At 41.0% G+C, this 18,273-nt stretch overlaps 1 protein-coding gene across 1 annotated transcript in view; it reads left to right on the top strand.

Annotated features, from left to right (window-relative positions):
• Window positions 1–83: 83 nt before the first annotated feature.
• Window positions 84–18,273, top strand: part of APBB1IP (amyloid beta precursor protein binding family B member 1 interacting protein) — a 63,755-nt gene continuing 45,565 nt past the window's right edge. Inside the window, exons 1-3 of the mRNA XM_009085884.4 lie at window positions 84–332; window positions 14,960–15,031; window positions 17,051–17,138. Coding sequence (XP_009084132.1) covers window positions 14,960–15,031; window positions 17,051–17,138 — 160 coding nt within the window. The 5' untranslated portion in view covers window positions 84–332. The remainder of the gene's footprint in view (window positions 333–14,959; window positions 15,032–17,050; window positions 17,139–18,273) is intronic.

Genomic DNA, 18,273 nt, shown 5'->3' with positions numbered 1-18,273 from the left:
CAAAATTCTGTTTGAAAACCTGAGCGCGCCTGACAGCGCCGTCCGGCCGAGAGCGGCCGCGGGAGGGGAGCGCAGGGGCGGGCAGGGCTGGGCTGGGCTGGGCCGGGCTGCTCGGTCCGGCCGGGTTTGCACGGGGGACGCGGCCAGGGCAGCGGCCGCCGCCTCTGGCCAGCCCGGGGGCGGAGGGCGGTGCTGCGAGCACGGCGGGGCGGCCCCACTTCCCTCCGGCAGCGCCGGGCTCCGCCGAGCCGAGCTAAACTGAGCCGAGCCGGGTCCCGCAGAGCCGCCCCGTGCCTCCTCGCAGCCTCCGGAGCCGCCGCCCGCCCGCCAAGGTAAAGGGGGCAGGGACGGCGTACCAACCCCGAGGGCTTCCGGCGGGGTGGGAGGTGCGGCAAACCCCGCTCTGGGCAGCGCTGGGGGAGCCCACGGGGGGACAGCCCCGCACACCGGGCTCCCCTCGGGACCGGCACCCCTGGGCGGGCTCCGCGGGACCGGGCGGTTTCGCGCTGCGGTGCTGGGTCCCGGTGCCGGTTGTTCCCCTCGGCGGGGTTAAGCTGGGTCAGACCTTCTCTGTGCCCCCTCCCTGGGGGAAGTGAGCAGGGGGTTGATCATTGCAAGGCAGGGGTACCAAAGCTTCCCTGAGGCCCGTGGGGATCGCGAGGGACGCGCAGTGCCCCGTTTCAGGGTCAGCGTTAGGAAGGGGAAGGCAGGCGGGAGAGAACTGCGGACCAAGCGGGTAGAGAATACACCATGTGGATGCGCTAATCAGTCTTAAACTAAGTAGAAGGTGGTGCTGTTGCAGCCAAACAGCCAGTACAGACTTCTAAGAAACACAGTTTACATCTCTCTGCTGCTGGTGGTCTTTGGGCACGTGGTCTAGGGAAAAACTCTAATAAGTGTCGCCTGATTCAGAGAGTGTCCATCCCGCAGGATACCCTCAGCCGAATACCACGGAGAAGTAACTGAAGTGCAGTCTCCACAAACTTGGGGTGGTTTTTCAATCCCTCCTGCACCAAAAAGAGAAGTTATTAAATCCATTCATTATCACACTGGGAAGAGGCACCGGTGGTGTCCTTTAGGCAGCATATGATCCAGCTGCCTAACTGGTATTAACTGTCATTAAAATTTTGTTGTAGGAATACAGCCTATAAGCAAAATAAGCAGGGTTCCACCAAACTAGCAGCTTAACTTTTTGACTTTAAAACTTTTCACTTTCTGCCAGAGATGACTCTGATTCTGTGAATAATTTGGCTCCAGTTTGTCTCTCCCTCTCAGAACTCCAGTTTGCAGAACTTTGGCAGTCATTTTTCCTCTTTGGTTCTAGTTCCTCTTTATGAATTACATGACCTGTGTGTTTTCTCATCTCTTCCAAACCTGCATCCATCTTATTTCATGCATGAAATTTGTTGATTTACTGTTAAGCAATTACCCTGCTGCTGCACAGCAGTGCAGTAAATGTAGTTGGGCTGGATGTAGTCCACCTGTGTCATTAGAGACAGATAGGTGAGCCCCGGTGCTCCAGGGAGCTGTAGTATTGACCTGCTCCACCTGTGCAGTCTCCTAATCATTTGTCTCCACTAAATCTACAGGGTTTTTTTTCTGGTAACTTTGTAAAGAGTATGAATTTCAGTTAAAACTTGATATCTAAAACAGAATGCTAAACTTTTTGCTGAAGTTCTCTTTGGTTCTGTTTTCCCCAGTGAGCTTTCTAAGGAGAGTATTACATTTAATTGAACTTAAGGCTTTGTGCAAGTATTGCTTAAAAATTTAAATAATTTGGTTTGAAATATGGCATACAAATGTCTTTGGGAGGTTGAATCAATGGAGTATTATAAATAACTGAGTAGTCCTTGCTTTATTCTCAGAAAATTCTGATCCATCTGAGAAATACAACTGAAAAAATTTACTATCACTGAAAGGAACATTTAATTATTCCCTGTGTCTTCTCTTTCTTTTAAAAATACTTCCTGTGGGTCTTACAGACTGTTCTGGTGTTTGGAGGCAAAAGGACTGATGGTTCAATGTAATTATTGAGTAAATTGTGTTTTAATTGTTCATGCTGGAATTTGTGATTACCAATGTGTAGTATGTTCAAGCAGGGTATGATGTTTTTGAAATGCTGGTTTATTTTGTTATCCAGTACGTTTATTACAGCAAAGTTTGATTTTTTGCAGATCAAAAGTCACTATACTTGGGCAGCGTCTAGTAGATCACACTCCATAACTCATGTACCCGTAAATCAGGTGTAACCTTGATGTCTTGTAATTTATAAAGAGACTAACACATTTGGTGGCATAACAATTTGCACAAAAGAGGCAACAGCGTGAGCAGATGGGCTTGTTGGATGTTGTAACAATTTAACTGAGCTCAGTACTGAGCCCCAAGATTTCTTACAGGTAAAAAGATTTACCCAACCCATTATGATTTTGCTTTTGCTGTGTTTCACCTTTCCTGTTGGAAGAAATGTTTTAAAGCAGTAAGAGGAAGAAGAGGCGGAAAGCTTTCCTTCTCTTACTCTGCCCTAAGTGATGAAGAGAGAGTTAGGACTTGGGCAACCTGTGGATGGAGGGATCAGCCATTGCATCTCTTTGGTCCTGAAAAATGTGTGAGAACACTACCAGTCTGTAGTACTGCTGCAAATGAGAGAAGGGGTTGCCTTGTTCAAGAGAGGACCTGTCTTTCTTGCAGATTCATGAACATCTGACCCTTGATAAGATGGTCTGGGAACATGGATTTTCTTAAAAGCATGCTTCTGTTTCAGGGGTTGCTTTACAGGAATGTAGCTGAATTTCGTTTTCCTGTATATCATTAGGATATCAAGGCCCTTATTCTTTCCTGTTCTCTTTGCAAACTACATGGGTTTTTCTCCCTCACAGACTATTTTTTCCATCTTTGGTTGCAGTATATCTTGATTGTTTTGTCGTAAGTCAGTCTGACCTGTTCTGATGATGACTCCCATGGTCAGGTGCTGATCTGGGTTAAAGTGAAAACAAGACCTCTTATTTGCCTGCAGCAATAGGGAAGCCTTAGCCTTCTTTTGGAAGGTCTATAGTGGCAATGGCAACGTGCACCCATGCAGACCTTCCAAAGCACTTCTTGGGCTTTAGAGGCAGGACTCTCCTCATCCAGCTGTGGACATGAGCATCTGAGTCACATGAGGTTCTGAGTCACCTTTACAGTCTCTTACACAGAGATAGATGCTGCTAAACCTCCTCTGGTGGCACAGTTTTAGGCAGCAGCCATGAATCATGCTCTATAAAATTGTCTTCCTTTCCCTTCGTTGTCTAAAAAGAGCTTGGGACAACCACATCAGATGCAGATATCATAGAAATGCTGTCACATGTCTTTCCATGATTAGGAGGGTTCCATGGCTCTTGGAAAAACAGGCATTTGGTGCATTTCCTTATTGTCCAGACCATTGATCCCTAGCTACCCTAGATATTACCAACAGAGCTACCGGTGTAGAAGATAGATGTTGTACTGTGAAAGAAACTGGGTGCTATGTTCTTCTCTGTAGGACACTTTTGAGCAAGTACAGCAGCAAATATGTTCCTTACACCCCTCAGTTTCAATTTATTGTATTGCTTCTGGGTTTTGAATGAAAAGGAAGAACAGATGACTTTAATCTGACTTAAAATTTTACTGTGAGAATTCACAGACTAGTTTGGTAATGACAGTTCAAAAGTTTTAGGTCTGTCATTAGTTTCAAAGACTTTCTTCCAGTAAAGTACCCTTTAGATTTGTGGCTGGCTAATTGCTCTCATATTTTTTTGCTGCCAGGAGCTACGCCAGCCTGCACACAGCTCTGTTTCTTCTTGTTGAACATTGATTCAGCATGCTATGAATTTAGGCTCAAATAGATAAGGACTAAAGTCATTAGAAGTATTAGGAGTATTTTGGGGAGTAGATGCATTATGAATCCTAGAAGAAGGACAACCTTCAGTGTATATACAAAACAAATTTTTCTCTGCTGCTCCATTTAGAAATGCAAACAAAATCACATCTGATAGAAGTTTTGCACTGGGTGTATCTCAGTGCATTTCCATTTTTGCTTTCACTCTGTATTTGCTTGTCATCTAAAGTGTGCCGTGTGACATCAGCACTGAGGGATAAAACTCTCTGGGTCTGCTATCAGTGATGAGCACACCCTGCATGGTTGGTGTCACTACCAACGGAAAGGCCTCATTTGTCCTCAGACAATCCAACTGATAAAGTAAATATTTTGGTGAAAATCTTGTCATTGTACCTGCACTTGTTGGGGAGAGTGAGGATGGAAGGGGAGCAAATCTGCTTTAGCAGCATTGCTGGTCCATCAAGCATAGAGAGAATCACTAGGAGCTAAAATCAATCATACAGGCGTTCACTGGATGCTTTTGCTGATAAAAATGGCAAATTACCATTGGAGTCCCAATTTTAGGCAAAATTATGTGTCTGCCTCAAAGGCAACTCACCAGGAGAGTTAAGAAGCTCAGCAGAATGGTTATTTAAGCTGCTGGCATCAAGTCCATGTTAGCAGCAATGAAATATGCTCCTTGGTGGCCTTAGTTGATCCATTTTGGTACTCTCACTGGGTAACCCAGACTGCAGACACATGATTACTTTACTTCTGCATCAGAGCAAGATTTTGATGTACTTTTGAAGAATTTTCTAGAATTTTCTAACAGTACTGGGAAGGCCCCATTCCCTCACTTGCTATGGGGATTTCACTGAAGCACATAAAGAAGAAGGATTATCAGCCCAATGAATATTTTTGAAAGGTGATATGTTTTTTCTGTCTGATTGCAAATTTAAAAAAAAAATAAAAACAAGAAAATCAAGACAAAAACACACACAAAAATACCCCCCCAGTCAAATATACATTACTGTTCTCTTTGCTTTTTGATGAAATAATGTATTTGAAATATCTGCTGTAATGGGCCTTGGAGGACATAAGTACCTGAGACAGCCTTGACCAAGCAAGAATGTGTGCCAAAACCATGAACACAGATAACATTCACAAACACTTGTTGTGGTTACAACTTAGTTTTTTGCTTTGGTGACCATATCCTCATGACTGAGGAGAAGGTGACAGAGCTAATGTTTGAGAGAGCAAATACTAATGAGCCAGTGGTTTTGGATGCCAGTTCTAGGAAGGAATCCATCATAAACTTAACTTCAGTTCTGTCCCATGGGGGCTATGTTCTTGCATGAAATCCAGCAAAGTCTTTCATATCTGTCATTAGATTGGCCTCTTTTGTCTCCCCTGTGTCATGATGGAGTTGCTGATGTGACCAGATCAGCATTGTTCCATCCGTCCTCCACTTCTGAAGGAAAAAGAGAGGGAGGCAGTGACATTTCCTTCTCATGGAAAACCTTAGAGGAGTGTAAGGATGGAAATGTCACAAGGTTCCTTTTGTGGCATTTTCTTCTCATGACTGTTTTTAGTCAGTTCATGGCTCTCTGGGTTGTGACAAAGCAACCACTGCCATACCAATACAAGGCCCTCTCTGTGGGGACTCCAGGTTTCCACTTTTCCTTGCACATCTTCATCTGAAACCTGCTGCTTAAAGCTGCATGTAATCACTGCATTGTATAGACTGAAAGAAGAAAAATTGCTAGGTGAAAAGTTAGCAGTGGGCCTTGGAATTGTACCTGACACTTCAGTCAGTCATAAAACTGAGATTTGTAAAAAAATCTTCATTTAATTTTTCTACTACTCACTAGGTTACCGAGCAAGGTATTTTGGCGAAATATCTATAATTCCATATTAAAGCATTACTAGATTTATTTGATTTTAATATATGAACTTTGTACAAAATAAACAGATGGATTCAATAAGATATTACTAATGCATCCCTTTACTTCACTCTTTCTGTGAGAGCATTTTATGTTAGTGTCATTTCCTTTTTCAGTGTTCCTTTCCCATACCATGTGTGTGCCATCGCTTAAGCTTTTCTGGCAGTAGCAAGAACATGTGACTATAAGAAAGAAAATGATTTAGAGTTTTTGCCAATGAGAATAGGAAATAAATAGGAATAAATTATTTGTATGGGGAGACAGTTGTGTCATGGACCTTTGTAGCAAATCTTGTGCTTACCTAGTGGCTCACTGTGGGAGGAAGTGAATGTTGGAAAAGCTGATTCATTGGCTATCCAACATAGCAGTTCCTGCACTCAAATTTGGTACTGTAACTTTTCTTTCCTTTTTTCCTCTTCCTAAGTTTATGCTATTATTTTCACTAGTCCACACTTTTAGCATCTCTTGATTCTATAGGGAATTGAGGAGGGGAAGGATTTTTCCCTCATTTTGCCCCACTGTGTGCCTTCCTCTCTCATCTGTGGGTTTCCTTGTCTACTTGTTAGACAATCTATTAATGTGGTATCAGTATACTTCATGAACTGTGAAGCTAAACATCAAAATTGCATTATTGCATTATTGTATTTTGCTGGCAATTGTTTGAAGTACAAGACAGGTCTCTTGTTATCATCTAAGTTCTGGACAGCAGTGTTGGGTAACAGGAAAAAAAACAGGAAGGAGAACATTGCACCAGCATCAACAAGCTGCAGATTATGGGAAGGAATGTGGAAGTTTCTGTTACTCAGGGTTACATTACTCTTTTGCTATTCTGCCCTGCCATCGTGTCAGGGAAGGGGGAACCTAAAACTGAGGTTCTGATGCTGAGTTCTGATAACTTGTCTGTCTGAAGTTGTCTATACCTGAGTAGAGCTGAAGTAGGCATGTTATCAACTCAAAATGGATGAGTCTGGGTAAGCTGGTGGTTCATGAGCTCAGGGGACACATTCCCACCCAGCCTTCTGCCTTTTCCAGGAGAAGACATGTTGGCAGAATGGAAATATTGTTCCTGTGTGCCATTAATCTGGCACAAAATAGGGAATTGTTTCTTTTACCAGTCTGGGTGAAGGCACAGGGCTGGAAATATGTCTTCTCCTACCATTTTATTCTGTGCAATTTGCCCTGCTTGTATGGGTCATGAGGAGAAAGTCCCCAGACTGGACCATTCTGCAGTAAATCATTCTGTGACAAAAGAAAAAGATGACTTGAACTGTAGCTGTATTTCTTTCATGTTCTTAAACCCACAAGCCAGACTGAAGCACATTGACTGATATGAGAATACTGTATAAAAATGAACTGAAGTGGCACTGTTTTGATTTCCATAGAAACAATCCCCTCTGGGAGCTGACAGGAAGGTACAAAGTGCAGTTCTGCTATGTAGAAATTGCTCCCAAGCTTTCTCCTCCTTGCATATGTACTTTACACTGGGTTGGTTTTTTTCCCCAACCTTTCATAAGGTGCTTTTAACTCACAGTTCCCCAGATGCTTGAGAATATTTGGATTACATTTTCTGGAGCCCAGCATCCAGACTGTGTGTGTGCCTGAGAGTTGCTGGGGAGAGGATCTTAGTGAGGAGTCTCACACCCAGCCTGCATGCCATATCCTTCTATACCCCTTTACCTCAGCCATAGGTCAAATGTTTTTCCTGTCCTCTTGCAGAACAGGAGCCCTTTGCTAACCCCCTCCTCTGGCCTTGAGTAACTCCTTCCTGTCCTACTGTGGGTAAGGTTTTAGGTAGTGCCTTGTTCCTTTCAGCTTCGCTTAAGTGAGCCTCAGTGACCATTCACTGATCTTGCCATCCTGCCTCACCCTCAGAACAGGACCTGCAGCTGCTTCTCCCAGACACCACTCTTGACAAGGATGTTAAAAAAAAAAATTGTGTTTGGGGCAGTGCATGGGGGGAGAGGGGAAGGCTGGGGATGGTGGGGATCCATCACAGAGGTGATGGATGCTGAGGCAGCACCATCTGGAGGATGGCCTCACACTCAACATGCTGTGGTGCTTTACAGGCATATTTAATGTCTGTCTGTCTGTCCCCATCCTCCTCACCCCCTGTGTCACTCTCTCTGAAAATGGAGTACTCAAATATCAATGAAAAAGATGGCATAGGAATTCCTGTAGTGTTTAAATTATTATTGTCATCTTGGCAAAACAAGTGTCAAGTACAACTGCTGCCATCATTTAAGTGAACCAGTGTAGTTTTCAGGTCTATGAAATCTGTGACTTTTAGACTAATAAAGACTTCTTCCAAAATCAGTCCTCACTGTAGGTTTGTTCCTGTCTGTGTATTTCCAAAATGGCAAAAAAGTGAACAAGCTTTCAACAGGTTTAATTGTATAAATGGCATAGTTAAAATTTATGTGAAACATGAGTAGGATCTGTGAGTTTGGGGTGCTTTTATCTAACAGTATTTGTGTTTACCTCTGGGTGGGTGATTCTGGAATTAGTAGAATATGAGCTCTAGTATTAGTAAAATATGAGCTCTATTAGTAAAATATGAGCTCATGTTAACATTAGAGTAGGACTCTCTTGATTGTATTTCTCTGCCACATTAATGTTCATCCAAAGCCAGATGTCATTTATTTATTATCTAATAAGGATACTTTGCAGTTGTACAGTCTTCCTGAAGCTACTTGTGTTTTAGTGTGTCACTTTTATTCCCTCATCAATGGAGTTATAGCATGTCACACAGCCCTGAGATAAATATGCAGTGTAACTTCAGCTGCAGATAAGCCTACAGTTATTGGCACACCACATTTCCCAGAATAGTGAATATTAGCAAAAAACTGCTTTCAGAATTATCAGTGTGTGCAAGCTTTTTATTGGAAAATACTGTGCTTATCAATGCTAGGTAAGTACAGTGCTGGAAGCAGTCTAATTGCTTTTGATCCATGCTTTTCAAAATATGAGCTAGTTTTAAAGCAGAAGAGAGTTACAGAGCACTGTCATGTAGGTAAGAAAGAGGAAAGTCAACATGCTAATTACCAAATTTGATTGTGATTTTGAAACCTTGGGGGTCAGCTACCATTTCTGTTGTATCAATCCAAAACTTCAATTTCCATTCTTATATCTACTAGAATTAGTAACTAGTTGGATTACATTCCTCTAGGCTGAAGTCTGCAGAGACAGATGTTCTCTTGTGCCTTACTTCATAAAAGGGGGCCTAAATGTCTGTAAAGGATTTTTTACTAGATGTGAGGAAATAGCTGGCTAAGGAACTTCCATCCTGGCTCAATTAGGTATATGAGAGATGTTTGTAGTGTGAGATTTTCCTTGACATCTAACTGGAAAATCACTGTGAGGAGCCTAGTTAGGTCTGTTTCAGACCTGCAGTCCATCTGGCCAGAAGGTTATCCCCAGCAGTGGCTAGCATCATGTACTTCAGAAAGAGGCAAGAAATCTCATGCTGGAAGGTATGGTGTAACCTGTCTGTTGTGAAAGCTTTACTCTGGTTCCAAATCAGTGGAGTCTTTATTTTAGGTCTTAAAACATGAGGTTCATCATCCTTGCTCTCTGCTATGTTAGCACTTCTAGCCACAACTGCATGTAGAGAAAACCAACTCCTCAGCTTGCTTACTCAGTTTTGATGATGAGTTTCATCGTTACACCGTGCATGTTTCCCTGGAACACTTATTTGGACTTTCATTTACTACCCCATTGAATTTGTGTTGTAAATCAGGATGAAATGGTACCTCAGTAACTTTCCCCTAGGTTTTGGTGCATTTTTTTATTGCACTGGTTTCATACCTGCTTTCTGTGACAATCAGTTATTCTCTTTCCAGCTCTTCACTTTATGGTGGGACTCTGTCACTTTCATCCTGCCTCCCTGGTTTTCTTCCATCTTCTGTCTTTGCTGTTGCATGATCTACTTTGTGTAGTCTGTAGTACACAGGGGTGAATCTCTGATTTGAGCAATTTACTCCTGAGGGAGCCTCTCTAAAATAAAGACTTTTTTCATTCCACTCCAGAAAGCATTTAAGCATTAAGCAATAGCAGGAGGTTGCTGTGCTGTTAGTGGTCACCTGGGTAGTCAAACAGTGTTCATTTTGGTGGTCCTGGTACTCTGACATTTACACCTTGTAGTGCAGAGACTAGGACCTGAAGGTGTGCTTTTGATGTTTCTATGTGACTTGTCAAAATATGCTTCATGTATTTTTATCTCTGCTACTTACGTATGTAGCAGTTTAAGAATAGCAACAATGCTTTGAATGTAAGAGTGTGTCTGTAACTGTGTGCCAGACCACTGAGTGGGCTGGTTCCTGGTACTGTTCATAGCATGAATACCCTCCAGGTCTTCATCTTCTGATATCATGGTGTTACTCTTTTTTTTGTTGGTCAAACTGCTGAGGCTGAGTTGCTGAGATGATAATGTTTTGGTGTTTCCTGTTCCGTTCTACAAACGCTTTCTTCAGGGCGGATTTCTTGTTACCACGAGACTTACACTGCTCTTCTGTGAACAGGGATAGCTTTGAGTGTTTCTCAGAACTATCAGATTCTAAAATACTAACAGTTCAAAATCTGCTTTGTATAGTACCATATCTGGTGTTATTTTATGTACACTCTGCGGTCGCTCTGCGTTTTTTGATTTAATTTCTTTTTTAAATAGGTTCTTTTTTTTTTTTTTTTTTTTTTTTTAAGCAGGGTGAATTTTGTACCACTGTTTTTACTCTTCCTGTGGAGTGTTAAAGATTCTATCAAACAATTCAATATCCTATCTTAATTGGGAAGGTAAAAAAATTAATAGATCCAGTAGTTCTGCAGGACTTCCATTAAGTAGTGGGGTGAATTAATGAGTCAATATTTATGTATTACCTAAACTAAAAGTGACACTCATTGGAAGTTAGAATAAGAAGTTGAAGAGAAAATGTCCCAATCTCTTAGATATGAAAAAGATAAGAGTATTAAATAAAACTTTTTAAAAAGTTTTTTATAAGAGCTTAGGGAAGATTTGAGAATGTGAAAAGGGGAGAAATAAAAAACAAGGAGTACTTTTAACTGTGCTACTGTCCAGAAGGCATCAGTTTGAAAATCAGTCACTTTAAAAAATGCGTACATTTCCCATATATGGCTTCCCACAAGGCCCTTCTCACCTTGTTTTTTTTGTGTCAACCACAATTTCTTCATTTTATTTAAATTCTGTTTTTTTCTCTTCCTTTTCTTTTCTCTGTCTTACCTACATGACATGGCTCTGTAACTCTTTTTTTTTCTCCACTTAAAATCTTATGCATAGTCTGGGAAATTTAAAGTACTGTTCTCTTTGGTTAGGGGTTTTTTTCTGTTTGATTTATTGTAGTCAGTAGTGATTTTAAGAGTTCTTAGTATGAGTACAGAATAAAGAAAAACCTGATGGAAAAGTTACAGTAGCGTAGGACTGGGTATGAAGCTCAGTGTTCTTCTGGGCACTTCACTAAATCTTTTGCTTTGTTGTGTTAATTCACCTATACATTTCACCTTGAATTTCTGGTTTGAATAAGTTCAAGGCTATTTGTAAAATTCAGAAAAATTTGCTGATCCAAAATGCAGCAACATCCAACAGGATAATTTCCAAACCTGCAAGTTTTCTTATCTGTTTCTTTCTATCGTGGCAATCAAAAAAAGAAATGGATAAAAGTGGAGAGAAGAAGAGTGTATGGACAGTCTTCTGCAATTCCGTGTTATGGTGGACTCATATTTCTGTCTTAAGTTGTTCTAGCTCTTGGCAAGAGTTTTTTCTTATACTAATTTAATTGATCATTCAGTTTTAACTTAAAAAAAATTCAGCACATTTGTTGATTATGATAACAATTTTGTCTTCCTAAACCAAATCAATAAAAATTCAAGAGAAAATAAAATACCAGTACAGGCAGTGGCTTGATGACAACATGACTTTATCTTTTTTGTTTATGATGTTAATTACTGAGGAAGGTCCTTAGGTTTGATTTTTACCTTTTTAGACAGTTCTTACTACTCCTCATGATATGAACTTGCAACTGGTTACAGCTCAAGTAATTTTTTTGCCATTTTTATATTTCTGTTCTGTAAAAATAGAGTAAAGGAGGATTTCAGTTTGTCAGAAGAACTTGTATGAAGATCTTTTCCTGAAAGTTGATGTAACTAGTGCTTTAAAAAAATCTACCAAAAACATACAAATAACTGGAGCTGATAAGATTTCCTTTGAAGATATTTTGATCTCCTAAATCAGAAAACAGGAAAACATAAAATTATTCAGCATTATTTAAACACTGATGAGATACTTGTCAGTATGAACTGCTGCTCCATTTTTTGTCACATAACAAATGTATCTTCACTCTGCCTGATCAAAGAAGTGCCATTTGATCTAGCCTTTCCATGAAAATTGATTCTCCAAGTGCCAGGTGTGTAGGAAGCTGCACAGCTGTTGATCCAAATAAATGAATTAAGATTCAGTAATCATATGCCACTGGCATGCAGCTGAGTCTACAAAACCAGAATGTCGTGTACAAGGCTCTGTGTGAGAAGTGTGGTACAAACAGAGAGAGTGAGTGAGCCATCCAGTGTGGATCTGGCAGCTGGAAAGGAAGCAGATAAGATGACTTCAACTCTCCACACACTCAGTCCTGTGTGATTTTTGTTCCTTGGGCAGAGCTGTGCAATCTCCACAGCTGGGCTACGGTTGCCCTCAGCTCTATCAACCACATCCTATGAAAATGTCTTTAAGAGTATTCAGTTCCCAAATCCTTAAGTCTTTGATTTCTGGGATGTGAGAGAAATGTGAGAGTTGAAAGTTCAGTTCTTTGTTGCTGTGCCTTGTTTAGTTGCATCACAATTCTCAAAAAACAGATACTGATTTAAGGGTTTAGTGACCTTTATAATTTATCCACAGAATAGTTACATGACTCAAGATGCTCTATTGAAAGAAAAGCATTAAAACTGAAGAACAGGAAACTTGCTGGTTTTCTTTTCTTACCAGTCTTTGTAGTCATTAGAATTGTTCCTGTCCTCAGTTGGTTGCTTTCTTGCATCAGCCTGGTTCTCATCTTGTCAGGTGCTGCAGTTGGTTGCCTTTGGCTGGCTACCAGGTGCTCACCCAGGTGCTCTATCACTTCTCAGCAGAACAGGGAGAGAAATTACAATGGAAAGCTCATGGATTGAGGTTAAAACAGGGAGATCACTTGCCAGCTACCTTTGAGCAAAACAGGTTCAAGATAGGGAAGTTAAATTAATATGCTGCCAGTTAAAAAGATGGTAGGATAATGCAAAATAAGAAGAAAACAAATAAGGTCTTCATCCCACCCTTCCCTTCTTTCCAGGTTCAGCTTCACTCCCAACTCTTCTACCTCTTCCCACCCAAGTGGCACAGGGGGATGGGGAGTGAGGTTTGCAGTCAGTTCATGATGCTTTATCTCTGCTGTTCCTTCCTCTTCACACTGCTCCAGCATGGGGACCCTCCCAAGGGAGACAGTCCTTCATGAACTTCTTCAACCTGGGACCTTCCCCCAGGCTGCAGTTCTTCAGCAGCAGTTCCAGCCTGAATCCTTCCCACAAGGTGGAGTCTTAGAGGAGCAGCCTGCTCCAGTGTGGGTCCTTCGTGGGGTCACAGGTCCTACCAGTAACCCAGACTGCAGACACATTATTACTTTTCTTCTGCATCAGAGCAAGATTTTGATGTACTTTTGAAGATTTTTCTAGTATTTTCTAACAGTACTGGGAGGCCCCATTCCCTCACTTGATATGGGGATTTCACTGAAGCACATAAATAAGGATTATCAGCCCAGTGAATATTTTTGAAAGGTGATATGTTTTTTCTGTCTGATTGCAAATTAAAAACTAAAAAAAAAAAAAACAAAAACCAAGATGACACTTGCTGTGGCAGGAGGACCTCCACAGGCTGCAGTGTGGATATCTGCTCTGGCATGGCCATTCATGGGCTGCAGGGGAACAACCTGCTTCACCATGGCCTGCAGGGGAGTCTCTGCTCCAGCACCTGGGACATCTCTCCCTCCTTCAATACTGACCTTGGGGTCTGCAGGGTTATATAGTTTGTATTTTCCCTCTGCTCTTCCACAGCTGCTGTGCAGCATTTTTTACCCCTTCCTAAGTGCCTTGTCACAGAGGTGCCACCAGCATTGCCAATGGTCTCAGCTTTGGTCAGCGCCAAGTCTTGGAGCCACCATAAACTCCTGTCCCTCTCTGATGTGGGGAGAACTTCCTTCTCACAGAAGTCACCACTGTAGCCATGCCCCCCTGTCCCCCAAACCTTGTCACAAAATGCAATACAGAAGAACTGAGAGGACTACTTACATGTTTAAAGTTTGGCCTTAGTTTGAACCCCGGTTATATGTGTTTGGTACCACTGTTCTCAACCCTTTGCAGGCTTGAGCCTCTTCATAAAATGATGTTTCTAGTCCTTGTCTCTGGTAGCATTCCATGGCAGATACCCTTTTACACTGCTTCTTTCCCTGCAAAGGAACAGATTGATGATGAGGAGGATTATTACAGAAGCTGTGCCTTCTCCATAGCTGAGCACCACTGGTGTGGGATCCTGTCCTCGCACTGCCCTCTTGCAACAAGCACTGCCATCGACAGTCATGCAGCATGTACCCATTTTCCTTGTCTCAGGGAGCTTCCTCACATCTCTTGAGGTTAGGTAAGACTGGAGTTCTCTCAGTGCAGTAATAATTGAAAGAAAAATGGAGAAATATTGAGCCAAAAAGTTGGTCACATAACCATACCTGATAACACCCAATAAATTCCTGTAGTATTAGTTATCTGAGCCAAAGGAAGAAGGCTTTCAAGATGAAACATTTGGGAATTTCTCAGCATCAAACTTCATTTCCCTCTCTCAGGCTGCATTTTTTTTATGTTTAAGATACAACCATGGTTTATTAGCAGGTGACTTTGTATGAAATGTAAATGATAAAAGGAGGTAGTTGGAACTCCTTATGAGCATAGATCTGAGGTGTGTGCTTTAGCATATACAGTGTAAGGGTTCTGAACTGTTAGTAGATACTTCTAAGGTATAGATTCAGGTTTTTGCAAGTCATGAGCAATGGTTTTAAAGTTATTTGTGAACATAATATAAAAGAGCATTGTGTATCTTCTGGTTTCAACCATTGCTGGCTTGGAAATGAACTGAAATGAACTTCTTGTTTGTGGGGTTTTTTTTCAGATGGAGCAAACCTGTGATGATCTAGATGAAATGTTCAGCAATTTACTTGGGGAGATGGACATGCTGACTCAGGTAAATAATTTTTTTTTCCCATCAAGATTAGAAAAGTAGCTATTATGTGTTAGAGAGAACAGGGAACTGTTCTACATTTTTTGTGCACTTCCACTCTGAATAAATACAGTTACATTACTTGTAAATCTTCAGCTAAATTTCTCTGCTTGAAAGTTAAAACAAGTGGCCCAAAGAATAAGGTAATATCAGTACAGGGCTGGTTGTTAAAGTGACCTAACTGCTTATGAAAGACATTTTCTGAAAAAAACCCCAGCCCAGCAATTTAAATTCCTCTGGACTTGATCCAAAGAAATTAAATGATTCTGTGAAAACAGGAAGAGTTTGAGTCTGAATTTTCAGGTGTGAATACTTAGCATACATGGCTAAATGGGATGTAGCCTGAGTATCAAATGTGAACTTTGAAAATGAAAGCAACGTTTTGAATATATGTTTAAAGGATTCTTTAGATATGGCAAAATATTAAGCTGCAGTGAGGGTAGTATTCAAAAATTTGTGGAGTTTTTGTTCCCAATGCAGAATATACTCTTGAGAGTATAAAACAGCATGGGCCTTTTTCTAAAGCTCTAATCATGAAATACTTCCTGCAAAAGCTGATGAAAGGAGAATTTTTATTTCTAGAAAAAAAATCTACAAAGAGAATACATTTGTTGTATTTTAATAAATGAATGATTGAAAACACTTAAGTCATCATCTTGGAAGTGTGAGTTTGGTTACAGCCTCTGTTTTGAGGGGGTCTTTCTTCTTGGTGAGTACCAGTGCTTGACAAAATAAATACCAATAATTCTGAGGCCCAGAATAGAAATTGTGTTTAAACTGGGTGAAAGCCAAGATTTCACATGGTGTTGTTAGCTGTCAAATCACAATACCTTGTCCCTCGGTAGCCTTTCTGCTTTTTAGGGCTTTTTGTAAATGTCCCTATTTATTTTGTGTATTTATATATATGTGGAGGTATTTATGGTAATCTCAGTTCATTATTATGCCTTCAAAAGAACAAAAGGCAGCTTGTGATAAATTTTACCTCCTCAGACTGGACACAGCAGTGTTACAAGAACAGTGGTGCAAAGAGTGTAAGAGAGTGAGTCTCTCGTCTCTGAGCTCCCTGGTGCAGCTCTGGCTGGGACAGGGTCTTCCTGAAATTAGGACAGACTTCTCCTCCTCTCTAAAGTGCTGGCATCACATCTCACATCAGCATGGGGTAGGAGAAGAAGGCAGGGGTGTCAGAAAGCCTGAAGACTTTCGGTTAAGTGAACTGGATCTGTTAATTCCCTCGGACTCTTAACTTTCAAAACAAGACTGTAGATAGTTTTTCACACTTTTTCACTGGTCTATCAGTTCCTAAAGTAAGTGTAAATGATGGAAGCATGCAACCCTTTTATACCTCTACATGGTATGAAAGGGTTGAAAAAGAAATGAAAATTCAGAATTGGCCTTTTCTGCTGCAAACTAGGAATCTCTATTTACACAGGTTTGCAGTTTACATTGCAATAGCATGGGGTTTTGTTTGTTGTATTTGGGTTTTGGTTTTTTTCAACCAACAGGAGAAAGCAACAGCTAGGTTTCATTTATATTGGTAAATAAAGCACTCTGGAAAGAAAATGACACTGTGGCTCAAATGTGTACACAGTTAAACTCTTTCCACACCCCCCCCTTCAAAAAACCCAAGGAAGCTGAAAATCAGTCTGGCTTTTCCCACTGTCTCGAGTAGAAACAGTCCAATTCTCTGCTGTTCCCCACAGCTCACCCAGGTGTTGCCTGACAGGCGTTGCTGCCATCAGCGTTGGACTGAGATGTATGTAAATCCATTGCCATGGCTGTGGGAGAGTGCTTGAACCCCTGTCCTGGCCCTAGTTAGTCTACCAGTCCAGCATAATCTCAGAGACCAGTCTGTGTTATTCTGTTCTTGAAGAAGAATTTATTTCATTAGATAAATTCAGGTAATTGGTTGTCAAGTGTTAATGTATGTAATAGTAATTACCATTACAATATCATCAGATTCCTGTTTTTCTTCTACCTTAACAGAGTTTAGGAGTGGAGACTGTACCACCTCCATGCCCCAAAGGGTCCAACAACGAATGTAGCTTTACAGTTGGTTTTAAAGATTTAAATGGTAAGTATGGACTGAATGGACTCTTTCATGCCTTTTATACTTGCTTAAAATACTTCACAGCAACAAATGAGAAGAAACCCTTTACATATCCTTGATCAAAAACCCCAAACCAAACAAAAGAACCCTGTTTTGCTGGAGGCGGGGGGTATTTTTTTGTGTTTCAATTCAGGAAACTTCAAAGGGAACAATTTTTTGGGGCATTTAAATAGGAGTTTAAATAGAAGTCAGACTTCTAAAAATGTCTGTGTGCAGAGGAGAACCAACTTCAGAAGTCTCCCAAATAACTTTTGGAAATGTAACCTTTTTAATGTAAGGATTTAACTTGGTGAAAGACAAAGTTCCTCAGTGTGATGTCAGAGCTGCGTAAGCATTTCTGTCCAGTAGAATGATCAGCTTCAGCTGCTTCCACCTTTCAGTGCTTATTCTCATTTTGGTTTGCACTGTCACTTTTGCGTGTACAGCTGCTTGCTGAGGCTGACAAATGGGGGGATTTGTCTGAGTTTGAAGTCAAAACCCTTCCTTTGATTTTGTTTGCGATTGCATTTTGGTTTTTTTGGGGGGTTTTTGTTTGGTTTTTTTGACTGAGGTCTGGTTGTTTGCCTGAGTTGGTTTTGTCCCAGGATCAGTTCCTTGTTGGGCTTCCTAAAGACTCTGTCAGCAAAGAGGTAGAACTATATTAATAGGGAGCATCATAAGTCAACTTTTCCCTGTAAAGAAAAACTTATTAAATACTATACTGACATAACAGGGAGAGCAGAGTAAACTGAGATGGCCTAGTGACATGTTCACATCTAGTCTCATGAATTACTATTCTTTATTGGACTATATTAGCATTTTTGAGTGTCCAATTCAGCCCTTTCAAAATCTCACTAAAAGGTTTTCCCAGTTATTTGTTTATTTATTTCTTAACTGGACTCTGTAAAGATATTTAAACTGACTCTGTTCAATCTTAAAGAACCCTTCTCTTCTAGAAAGCTAAAGCATCCTACAGTATGTCTTTACACCATGGCTAGTTCAAACAACCACACATTACATGTGATAGGATGTATAGGATTTTATTTTCTCCTCTAAGTAGAAATCAGAAAGAAAAAGTTACAATGTTTCTATCTGGTTTATAAGTCACTTTCTTTTAAAA

Source organism: Serinus canaria, chromosome 2 (assembly GCF_022539315.1).
Source record: "Serinus canaria isolate serCan28SL12 chromosome 2, serCan2020, whole genome shotgun sequence".
Classification (NCBI taxonomy): Eukaryota; Metazoa; Chordata; class Aves; order Passeriformes; family Fringillidae; genus Serinus; species Serinus canaria.
This window is presented reverse-complemented; position numbering and strand designations above follow the sequence as displayed.